The sequence below is a fragment of the Poeciliopsis prolifica genome, unplaced genomic scaffold, assembly GCF_027474105.1.
Source record: "Poeciliopsis prolifica strain line A6 unplaced genomic scaffold, Auburn_PproV2 SCAFFOLD016, whole genome shotgun sequence".
Taxonomy (NCBI): Eukaryota; Metazoa; Chordata; class Actinopteri; order Cyprinodontiformes; family Poeciliidae; genus Poeciliopsis; species Poeciliopsis prolifica.
This window is the reverse complement of record NW_026562391.1, coordinates 6,553,467-6,565,325: the sequence shown is the minus strand read 5'-3', so window position 1 is coordinate 6,565,325 and position 11,859 is coordinate 6,553,467. Positions and strand designations below refer to the sequence as shown.

General features: G+C 38.6%; 2 protein-coding genes across 2 annotated transcripts; one reads left to right on the top strand and one right to left on the bottom strand.

The window, feature by feature from the left end:
• Nucleotides 1-2,079: 2,079 nt before the first annotated feature.
• On the top strand, nt 2,080-4,497 carry syce2 (synaptonemal complex central element protein 2). The gene is made up of 5 exons (XM_055041616.1): nt 2,080-2,198; nt 3,408-3,510; nt 3,840-3,919; nt 4,016-4,130; nt 4,242-4,497. The coding sequence occupies exons 2-5, from the start codon at nt 3,436-3,438 to the stop codon at nt 4,440-4,442; spliced, it is 471 nt and encodes a 156-aa protein (XP_054897591.1). The 5' UTR covers nt 2,080-2,198; nt 3,408-3,435; the 3' UTR covers nt 4,443-4,497.
• A 310-nt stretch (nt 4,498-4,807) lies between these two features.
• Nucleotides 4,808-10,178, bottom strand: LOC129367285 (glutaryl-CoA dehydrogenase, mitochondrial-like). The gene is made up of 12 exons (XM_055041615.1): nt 10,059-10,178; nt 9,712-9,824; nt 9,513-9,545; nt 9,282-9,422; nt 9,085-9,147; nt 8,581-8,751; nt 8,358-8,487; nt 7,474-7,690; nt 7,300-7,403; nt 7,078-7,203; nt 6,835-6,995; nt 4,808-5,236 (listed from the first exon to the last, which is right to left on the bottom strand). The coding sequence occupies exons 2-12, from the start codon at nt 9,812-9,814 to the stop codon at nt 5,163-5,165; spliced, it is 1,323 nt and encodes a 440-aa protein (XP_054897590.1). The 5' UTR covers nt 9,815-9,824; nt 10,059-10,178; the 3' UTR covers nt 4,808-5,162.
• Between the last annotated feature and the right edge of the window lie 1,681 nt (nt 10,179-11,859).

Sequence of the window (11,859 nt, the reverse complement as noted above, 5' to 3'; positions counted from 1 at the left end):
TTTGGTCTCAGAGGAATTGCTTTGAGGTTACAGGAAGGCAAATAACTATTTGTAAGGATTTCTGTTCTTTTTCACTCATGCATTTATTCTTCATAGATTTGCATATAAAATTCAGGATATTACCACCATTTTATCTGGGGCTTAGAGATGATTGCTATTTTCCAAGATAATGTTGTACAACTGCAACCGCTACAATAATACTACAGTTTCAATAAACTACAGAAAGGTGTGTGTGTGTGATTGATGAAATAAAAACTTGACTGAGAATTATCGTCTCTATTTGTTCGAATAGCCCATGTCAAATTCAAACATTTTCTCAATAAAATTGCAAAGGCGAGAGTCGACTACTTTACTTAACGCAACAATTTTTGACAGCAGAGGGCACACGACTAAAAGCCTGATTAGCTCATGCTTAGGTCAAGAAGAATTATGTAGTGGACCTTATGTCTTACCTGTTATATCCAGCATGAGATCTTTAATGAGGTGGCCGACGATTGCGTACGCCACAGCAACAACAACCAGGGCAGCCATGATGAGGTACAGCACTGACTTGGGGAGCTGGATGAGGTCCCTGGGTGGGGGCTTGTATTGCTTATACAAAGGTTCCACATTTTGTACCAAATACTGGAAGGACTGTCCCGCTGGGTCTGTGTAGTTAAAGCTGTCCATATTTCCAGAGTGGGAGCTTCCTCGACTGAAGAGTAGCTTCTTCTGTGCATTCAAGGGAAAACAGCTTTTGGTTTAAGTCTTCTTGCCGCTGAAGAGTCTCTTCCTGAAGCCAAAATAGCGAATTTGAGCATTTCAAAAATATTAAAACTAGTGAATGGAGAAAGTCTCTTACCTGACAAGTGCTAGGTTTTTGTCAGTTCCAGCATTTAGATTAACTCTTGCCATTTAATCTAACTAAATCCTGCTCTCCACGATATCACATCATGATCAACACTATTTCCTGTAAGTTTGAAGAGGAATAATGGTATTTTCAACAGACGGTGCGCATGCTGCTTCCTCTGTCCTGACATAATCCAGAGTGTGGACAGTGACAGAGTGAAGGGGAAGGGAAGGAAGGGATTACATCAGATCACAGCGTCGGTCCAGCGGCACCCCATCCCAACCCCAATCCCAGCTCACATACAGAACTGGAGGGCATTTAATCCGCAACAAATCTTGCCAGTGCTGCATCAAGCGCTTTACACAAGACTGCCCATCCAAGGTACAACATCTTTACTGTATGCCATGAAAAGTGTCACTGTGACAGTGCAAGCTGTTTTTTGTTTCACCGTTGTGAACTAAACATAATAAAGTATATAAAACAGACTGAATGAATAAAAAAACAAGTAAATACTACAATATTACAGCTAATACTACAACTATTGCAAGTATTGTAGTATTGCAATACTACAACATTGTTGCTTTCAGTTATAAAAATGCTGCACACATCAAACATAACACAAAAGAAATTGTACGCCTTGAATTTGTCTGCTCTTTCTGAAACTAGTATCGTTTCAGAAAGTATTGTAATACTACAATACTACAACTGTTGAAAAAAACTGCAAATCCCAGAGAAAGGATTATACAGTCACAACGCAAACTATGATAGAACAGGTAAATAAGAACAAATATAATCGAATCAATCAGACACTATTTATAGCAAAGCAACTTAACCAACGATTCTAAGTGATAGTGATGTTTCAGGTGGATGTAACTAAATCTATTTGAACTAAGCAACACAAGACTCAAGCACAACAGACTACTTTTCTAAACAAGAACTGATAGTTAAATGATGATCTAATAAAGACATCCCATCATCAAGGAACAAATATGGTTACAATCGTTTCCACCATCCGTTGCTACACACAGTCCTTTATGTTAGAGCAAATATTTTCATCATGATCACAACAAGTTACAATTACAGGTTTTTCCAAAAACATTTCAAGTGGCTCAAATAGACTTCAGTCTCAACCTTGACCCCTCATAGACTGAAGCTGAAATTTCTCTTTTGTCTTTAAGGAAACGAGTAAACATTTAATTTTTTTTAATTGAACGGAATGGAATATGTGTCATTTTTCTCTGCTTCGCCGTTGATCTTTCCTGCGTTACCGTTAACCGTTTCGCGTCGAACTGCGTTCCGTTGCCATAGCTGCGGTCCAAATGAAGTTACCCTAAAAACAAAATACGTTCTCATAACCTCCGGCTGACAGGTGAGTCATCTGACATCTGCTATGAAGAAAGTCGTCAAATCTGTCAAGTATTTCGTAACCCTCTTAAATTGACACCCGGAAAGCTTTTTTTTCCCTCTTTTTACTGAAAAGACATTAGAATGTGGTAGTTTAAAATGACCGGACTTTAAACTACTGTAGCTTGATGGTTGCTAATTCACTTCTTCCTTCTGTACGTTCTGCCCGTTAACATCTAGTTACGTAAAAATAGTACTGTATACACCGTATTAAATTATGAATGACGTGAATTCACAAACTGCAGACCGAGATGTGGGAATTTTGTGTTTACTAACTGGCGGAAGCTAGCATGCTAACGCGTTGCTAGCTTCCGCTCATAACCTCTGCGTTGCTAGCTTCCGATAGCAACGCGTTAGCATGTGACCTGCTGGCTACGTGCTAACCTTTTGCTAGAGCGGTTACATTATCCCGAATCACAGAATAACAGACTGGGTGGAATGTTTGTTTAACGAGGACATTTGTTTGTTTTTTTGACGTTCTGTACTTTGTCATTTTTAACAAACTGGAATCATTATGAATTCAAATGATTCACTTAGTGTCACACTATTGACACAAGCTAATGTTTGAAATATGTTAATTTTCTTTACCATATAAAGCATTTCAAATTGAATCCACAGTTAGCTTTTAGCATCACATTTTAAGCGTGTTTTCCAATCCAGTAACCTTTTACTGAAAGCTAACCATTTATTAATCTTGGCTAAATACAGCAAGCATTGTTTAAAGTGTCCTGCTCTTGTTGCTCAAAATAGATGACTATATATTTTAACCAAGAAAGTAAAGAACAATTAACTGAAAATTATAGGACATTTGGCCCTGAAAAACACACACCATCAGTGTAAATTGTTTAAGGTTATAGACTTTTTTTTTTTTGAATGATGCAAAACATATTGATATGGTTAGTTTGGATTCCATGCATAATTCTTTTGGACTTATCTTTTGTCAGTTGTTTGAGATGTCATTCGCTGTATTTACTAATAATGTATGTATCCATTATAAAGACAACAAACACTCTAGCCTGATGGGGTGTTTTTCCCCAACGTAGCCTTAACCTTTTTTAGCACTCGTTTGTCATAGTGGTAATATTTTTACATGCGGTCTAAATTTTTCGACATAAATAACATTACTTTCACTCAAGCTAATCTTGTGCTTTCCTACATCCAAACCTTAACCCAGACGCTGCCTTACGGTCAGACAGGCCAAAATGGATTTCTTCTTTGATGACCTTCCATCCAGCTCCCTGTCCACTCCTAAGAAAGGACATGAAGACTCTCTGATGGTAAAACTATGGCATTAAAAAAAAAATCTACTTTTAGATAAGCACATTTAGGCAATAACCTTCTTTAACATTAAATGTAATTTCATGACTTACTTTAAATACTCTCATTGTTTAAATTAATGATATGAATCACTGCATTTATTTTTCATAAAAAGAAACATTTTAAGTTCCCAAGTTAATTCTCAGGCTCTCTTAAGGTTCAAGAGTTAAAAAAAAAAAAAAGTTTTGGTCAAACCGCTTATTTATACTTTGCGGATGTCTATTTCGGTCTGTAATTTTTCGTCTGGATGACGAAATAATTTCTTGCACTATTGTCCTTTTGTTTTCAGGTGGAAGATACAGATTGTGATTTGTCAAGAAACAAGTCGTCAAGTGTGAGCATGACTGAGATTCAAGAGCGCCGTAGCAGGTACAAAGACATCCACGCAGGCTGTGAAAATGCAAATTTGCTTTAGGAAATGACGTACATTCCACCGGTTACGTTACATTTTAACATCTGTTGCAGCTCATACATTGATGAAATCAGCAAAAGAGCCCAGGAAATGGTGGAAAAAATAAACCAGGAACGAACCAGAGACCAGGAAATGATGGAGAGCTTTCAGAAGCAGCTAACAGAGAAGGTGTGAATTCCTCTTAGACATTTTGTCCAGAAAAGTTCTGATTCTGCTTCAGACTCTTCTCTCTTGTTTTAAACAAAGGTTCTGGCCTTATTTCTTTCCTCCCTTCTTCAGGTGGCAGAGATGTGTCAGCTGATAAAAGAGGAAATGTTCACCATCTATGAGCTTAACAGCAATGAAATCCAGGTGAAGCTGCAGGAGCTGTCTGAGGTTCTGGAAAAGTGCTCGAAGCTGGAGCACGAGCTCCTGGAGGCCAGTCAGGCCTTGTCATGCCTCAAAGATGGTCTCGACATCAATCAGAGACCAGAGCCCTAACAAATTCATTTTATGCTCAGCTAGGGTAATTAAATTGAAGACATGTTGAATGGGGTTTTTTTTGTGGTGTCGTTGGTGTTAAATAATTATGTTCATTTGTCTTCATTCCTTCAGTTGTTTATTCCTAAACAGCTGATTTTGCCTCTGGTTTCAGTTCACCCTCTTCTGACATGAGCTAAAACAGAAACAGGCTAGCCAAAGCGAAGTTCGCGTTTGCTTCATGTTCAGTTTCAGCATCGTAATGTTTTGTAATAAATACATTCACAAGACAAGGGAACAATGCCAAGTTCTGTTGTGTTATTTACAGAACATTTGCAGCACACAAATCTTACTGGGAGATAAGTATATACAGTATTTCAACTATAATCATTCAAACCAATTTATTTACATAATCAAGTAATACAAAATATAACAGCTGAGTATTCACCAACTTATTAAACAATCAAACGCTTAATTGTTTTACTATACAAGTTGTAACTTTTATAGTGAACTGTAGTTCAAATATTTAAAAAGTTGTCTCTAATATTTTACTCTAATATGACTGACAGTAGCCCTAAGCGTGAAACATCAACCCACATAAATATCTTGTCCCGGTAGTTCCATAAACATAAGTGTGATCAAGTATTCATCACATGTGTCCAGCAGCACTGAAACTGTACAGGAAACTGTATTTCCCAGATTTTTCAGATCATCAGCTTTTATCTAGACGCTGTAGTCCGTCTATTTTTCCACGGTGAACGCCTGCAGCCCGGTGATAGCTCTGCCCAGGATCAAAGCATGGATGTCGTGGGTCCCTGTCAAAGGAAGACAATAGAAAACACCTTAAACAAGGTGTTCGTAGTGAGTTAAGATAGAACTTCCAACATTCTGTTGCTGACCTCTGGTGGTTTTTATGTGTAACTGCAATACAACGTTAAAAGACCATTTTCCCTTTATTTTATGAAGCATGATTGTGATTTTTTTCCGTTTTCCAGCACAATACCAGTGTAAATGAAGAGGAACAAAAACATAATCAAATTTCTAAGATCATGAGTTTTGACTGAGATATGTGTTTAAAAACCCAATTTTTTAATCACAATTTTTTGAGTTAATGATCGCAAATGTCTTTCATTGTCCTTTCTCTTCAAAAGCAGTCACTATCTGTGAAGCAAAATTATATTCTTAAGACAACTATACACAAAATGTTGAAAAAAAAAATTCGCAGTGGTAAAATATCTTTAGCTTCAGTTCAACCAAACTGTTTCAGTTCTTCCCTGTACCTATCACCATGGTCATTTGGAATGGAAATCCTACAATTTTATTATGTCTTCTCCTCACCATATGTTGATTTTTCAATAGAAAATCTTTAACAGATACATATGCTGAACTGATAATTTACTGATAAACTAGCATTAATCCAAATGACTACCTCTGAAAAGATCTCATCACTGAGCAACAGTGTATGAGCATAACGCCATAGCACATTTTATGTAACTTTTCAAGTTTGCTTAGCATAAAATAACATAATATCTGACCTTGCTGGACTGAATCTCTCTTATCTTTGTAGATCATTTAGCGCAAAGATGATTTAAAACATTGAGTGTTGCACAGATAATATATTGAACTTTGTCACGTGTCCAGTAGCTGAGACCTGCAGCATTTAATGAAATAACATTTACACAAAGAACATGGGTATGACATTGATAACTGACTACATTATTTTTCGGAGTATAAGCCTCTACTTTTTTCCTACGTTTTGAACCGTGCGGCTTGGATTTTTCTTCAACCGCCAGGGGACTCTTTAGCAGGAAGTGAATCATTGGAAGTCAAAAGAAGAAAGTACTAATTTTCATTTAGAACAAACACATGCTAGCAGCAGGCACGACAGAGAAATTTCTTCAAACTCATATGATGCAGCTTTTAAGTTGAGGGCAATCGATCTGGCAATACAGGAGGGAAACAGCTGCTGTTCATTTGTAAGCTTGGCATGAACAAAAACCATGGTTCAGCGTTGGAGACGCAGGGCTGCGCCTTAATAAATCCAGCAGATTTATTAGGACGCATCCTTCTGCTGGGTCCTGATTGAAAACCGAGAGAGGCGAAAATACCAGCGGCTTATAGCCCGGTGCGGCTTACATATGTACGTTTCCATTCTTTTTAAAAAAAAATTTGTAAGTGCGGCTTATAGTATGGTGTGCTCTATAGTCCAGAAAGTACGGTATTAAAATGTGTTTTTCTTCTTATAGCTATGCTTTTTCCTACCATTATGTCTTCTTATTACAACCCATCCTGGTTTATGTGCCTGCTCACATATCTAAAGTGAGTTACTGAAATTTTGTGTGCCCTGGACTCTTAAAGAAAACCTGTATAAGTTGAATCTGTGGTCTTAGTTTGGGCTGCTCCTCTCACTCACCTTCGTAAGTGTTGACAGCCTCCAGGTTCATGACGTGACGGATGATGTGGTACTCATCTGCAATACCGTTTCCTCCCAGCATGTCCCTGGCTTGTCTGGCAATGTCCAGAGCCTTGCCACAGCTATTCCTCTTCAGCATGGAGATCATCTCCGGTGCTGCTCTATAGCAATGACAGACACATTAGCAATTAAAAATAAGCTACAAAACAGGCCAAGACACAGGAGTGAAAGCGTTCCCCTCACTTCTTCTGATCAATGAGCCTTCCGAGGGTCAGACATGACTGCAGGCCAATCGTGATCTCTGTGAGCATGTCTGCCATCTTCTTCTGCATCAGCTGGTTCCTGGCCAGTGGCACCCCAAACTGGATTCTGATCAGGAAATGATAAGTCATGAAAAAAAAAAAAAAACACTTTTTAAAACCGGCTTCCTGCTTGCAAATTCTGACGCGCCAACTGTCCATGTACCTGTCCAGAGTGTACTGCCGGGCAGCGTGGAAGCAGAACTCTGCAGCCCCTAAAGCTCCCCAGGCAATGCCATAGCGGGCATTATTCAGACAGCCAAAGGGACCCTGACCAAAGAGGACAAAATGACCCTACTGCTGCACAAAATCTGTGATCTGAGTAAAATTTGCTACTTACACCAAGGCCTGAGGCATGGGGCAACAGGTTCTCATTGGGAACTTCCACTTCATCCATCAGGATCATACCAGTGGCAGATGCCCTCAGAGAGAACTTGCCCTCAATCTTAGGAGTCGCAAAACCTTTCATTCCACGTTCCAGGATGAAGCCCCGAACTTTGCCATCCTCACACCTGGCCCAGACCACAGCGATGTCTGCAACAGGTGAGTTTGTGATCCTGGCGGAAAAAAAGAGCACCGTCCATATCATACATCTGGACGCGCTCAGCACATTCAAGTTAAAAAAATAGACAATCAGTATCAATTTTCCAGTTACTACTGGTGTTCCTCATCGGCCTGTTCTTGGACCCCTTCTGTTTTATTACATTTCTCCTTCCTTCAACTTCTTCAAGAATGTTTCCATTGCAGATGGCACTCAGGTATACTTTTCATCTCAGTCCACCTTCTTCTCACACTTGTGCTGGGTACCAGTTGCCTCTGAGCTGGGTTGGACTTCACACCCAAAATAACAACATTCAAATTAACGCCATACAACATGGCGACACCAGCGTAGACAATGTTCGCAGAATTTCTTACCATTCTATAAATAGTTAATAAACAGTCAAAGAACGAAGCACAACTATCTACGACTCTTCAAAGCTTTAAACAACACACACACACACACACACACACACACACACACACACACACACACACACACACACACACACACACACACAGGTACCTGGTCTTAATTTGTTTCCTCATGCGTCTTTTCTTCCAAACACTTCATCATGTACCGTCTCAATCTATTTAGTCAGTGACCTGCTGCATGTTGGTTCTGTTCAAAGTCTGAGATGTTAACTGTCCATCGTCTCAAGTCTTGCCACTTGTCTGTGAGCTTACCATGTCTTCGCTCCACTGATGGAAAATGTACCGCTGGACGGATTGTACTTGGCCCTGGTTTCCATGCTACTCGGGTCGCTGCCGTGGTTTGGTTCAGTCAACCCAAAGCAGCCAATGATTTCCCCCTTAGCTGCAGAACAAGTAAGCACACACCGGTGAGTTCAATCATCTAATTGTTTTCCCTATGGAACCAAAGTTGGTTGGAAAAAAAGCTGCACTTTACCAAGTCTGGGCAGGTACTTCTCCTTCTGGGCCTCTGTGCCGTAAGCATAGATGGGGTGCATGACAAGCGAAGACTGGACACTCATGACAGACCGATACCCACTGTCCACTCTCTCAACCTCTCTAGCAATCAACCCATAAGCAACGTAACTAGTGCCTGCACAGCCATATCCTGTGGGATAAACAGAGGAAATTTCTGTTAAACATCTCAAAAAAGTGAACAATATGAAGTACAATGACAGCCTTGCACATATGGAGTCTGAAGTTTCCATCTGTATCTTGGAAAATATCTTCTTTGCAAATGACCAGAAACTGAGTCAGATTGGATTAAGAGAGTTCTTAATAATTTCAATCTCAACTATTTATTTGTATTAAAAAATTGCAAACAATGTACTTTTTTCACTTCTTAATGTGAAAAAAGTTCTAAAGGTATGAATACTTCAGAAGCTCCTCTAAACAGCCATTTGAATGTGTGGACAAGTTAAGGCCTTTGTGTTTCTTTTACCTTTAATTGTTGGCCCGAGGACACCCAACTCCCCCATTTCTGAAACAATCTCTCGGTGGAAATCTGTAAGGCAGCAATGGTTTGAATAATCAAAAACCAGCAGCACTCTGGAGAATCTCTTTTGACACTTTCTATAACGTAAACATACAAAAGTGTAGAACAAACTTGTTTCCCTGCGACTAATAGCCTGATCTTACGTTCGTGCCTGTTAGCCATCAGAATGCGAGGCATGAGCTTTTCTTGGCAGTAGTTGCGGAAGGTGTCCCTGATCATGATTTCCTCTTCTGTCAGCTGACCCTCCAGATCCAGAGAGTCCTGCCAGTTGAATGCCACCTTAGCTGCAGGTCAGCAAAAAAGTACATGCATGCATAGTTATGTCACTGCCATACAGAAAACGTTTAGACAAACTTCTTTTAGTCTACACTTACCTGGCTTTGTGGGCTTTTTGAACTCTTCTGCATCTAAAAGACACAGCAACACTGCATTACGCAAGGTGTTATATATGTGTAGATACAATTGTATCTTCTCAATTGAATTGAATTTTATTTAGTAATTATTTTTATCTCCCCCGCTCCCCTCTCCTTTCAATTTCTCACTTAAAGTCAGTGAAGCCCTCACTGGATGTACCTTTAGCAGATGCAGCAGCTGTGCCCTGGGCTCTGCCTGCGGTGACCGCAGCACATTTTCTGCTGCTCGCGAGAAGACGAGTCAAGGCACTTCGGAGAGCCATGGTGCGTTTACTGACCATATGATAGATAAATAAATAAATAAATATGAAAACATGTACGCTATGTAGACAAATTAAAACATTATAAACATTATATTCATTCTAATCTTCCGGCTGAAATCTTTAGTTTAGTTTTACTCCAATCAAAACTTAAATCATCCCTGAGCCTCTTGCCCCGTCGGCTGTCCGTGCAGTGCGCAATATCAACGTCAACACGGATAAATACAAATATTTAAACAAGTCGTACCTTTTTTTTCCAGCCTCTACTCGCGTTTGTCTGTTGATACCGCGACTTTTTCAGCGTCAGGCAGCTGGAAAAGTTGTTTAAGTAATATTTCATGGGGGGAGACGTCACAACTTTACGTAACATGACATATGAGCGTGACGTTGCGTAACTTTCACGTTACACAAGCAACTTTTTTCGGTGCTTCTAACACTAATGACACTGATTTACTGTTTATTTATTGCGTCTGTTGTATTATCTGAATTTCTGCAATGAATTTTCACTCCAAACTGGTTCATAGTTACTGGGCTCAAGTGGGAGGGAGGAGGGTGTAGCTGGACCAGTTCTCAGCTCATTGGCTGGTAATTTAGGAATGGTGCACAGTTTCAGTTGTATGAGCTTGAAAGCAACATGACAAAAATACACATGCAAGTTATAGATAGATAGATAGATAGATAGATAGATAGATAGATAGATAGATAGATAGATAGATAGATAGATAGATAGATAGATAGATAGATAGATAGATAGATATAGATAGATAGATAGATAGATAGATAGATAGATAGATAGATAGATAGATAGATAGATAGATAGATAGATAGATAGATAGATAGATAGATAGATAGATAGATAGATAGATAGATAGATAGATAGATAGATAGATAGATAGATAGATAGATAGATAGATAGATAGATAGATAGATAGATAGATAGATAGATAGATAGATAGATAGATAGATAGATAGATAGATAGATAGATAGATAGATAGATAGATAGATAGATAGATAGATAGATAGATACCCTGAGTTTTTTTGAGTTTTATATAAAAAAACAAACAGAAAATACTAAATTAAGATTCTATATTTATAACTTCAGCCCAGTTTCACTGTAAAGCTTCACCATTCAATAAGTTTAGAGGAAAACAAAACTGACCAATGAGGAGTGAGAACACTTTTTGAAGATTTGCTGTTTAAAATGCGTCATGTTTTTTCAACTGGTTTTATAAATGTTCTAAAGTTACATTAAATCTAGCTTTATGTCTGTTTTACTTTACAACACGGCAGATCCCGATCTTTATCGCCCAATCGAGATTAAACATGCGGTAAAATGCCAGAACATGAATATTTGCCTGTCAATAGCAGATGTAGCTTAAGCAGACAGTATCGTATAGTTTGAGTAACTGAGTTCAGCTGATTATTTTTGTCCCAGAATGCCTTTTGAGCATTCTGAGATTAGATTGTTTCATGGAAAAAAATTAGAAAAGCTTTTCTTTCATGATTTTGTTGGATTGTTGCAGGAATACAAATATCGCACAAAATTCACCTCTGAGAGACAGCATTTAATCTAATAATATTGTTGTAACTGGTATTTTTCTCTCTCTTATTTATTTATTTATTTTTGCTAAATTCTACATTAGTATGCTATCAAAAACAAACAGAATCAAAAGAAAGCTGTGCAGCTTGTTAGATGTATTTTGCTGCTGGCTTTCGCTTGTGGGGTGTTAAAGCAGGGGATGAGCTCTCATGGTTTTCTGAGGAAACCTGATTACATCTCATTCTGTTAAATTATTCATTCCTTTCCTGGCAAAGCTGAACGTAACACTTTTATGTCTGACAGTTTCAGCAAATAGAGTCGTGTTAAGAAATGTGAGAGTGTGTCCAAAAGCTTTGCCATTTCAAGGACGATTTTATTTAAGGTCACCAACTAAGTTTAACATCGAACTGCATCTCACCAAGCCTAAGGCTCTCATTTTACATTGTGCTACTCTAAGTGTTGCATGATCTTTTACTTGTACTATTATTACTCTGAAATGCACATTGT

Excerpts from the sequence above, each read along its gene's own strand:
- syce2 (XM_055041616.1), top strand. The coding sequence starts at position 3,436 with ATGGATTTCTTCTTTGATGACCTTCCATCCAGCTCCCTGTCCACTCCT. Across the intron at positions 3,920-4,015 it reads ATTCAAGAGCGCCGTAGCAG|CTCATACATTGATGAAATCA; the intron begins GTACAAAGACAT and ends CATCTGTTGCAG. Across the intron at positions 4,131-4,241 it reads AGAAGCAGCTAACAGAGAAG|GTGGCAGAGATGTGTCAGCT; the intron begins GTGTGAATTCCT and ends TCCCTTCTTCAG.
- LOC129367285 (XM_055041615.1), bottom strand. The coding sequence starts at position 9,814 with ATGGCTCTCCGAAGTGCCTTGACTCGTCTTCTCGCGAGCAGCAGAAAA. Across the intron at positions 9,546-9,711 it reads AGCTGCTGCATCTGCTAAAG|ATGCAGAAGAGTTCAAAAAG; the intron begins GTACATCCAGTG and ends TGTGTCTTTTAG. Across the intron at positions 7,691-8,357 it reads ATCAGTGGAGCGAAGACATG|GATCACAAACTCACCTGTTG; the intron begins GTAAGCTCACAG and ends TTTTTCCGCCAG.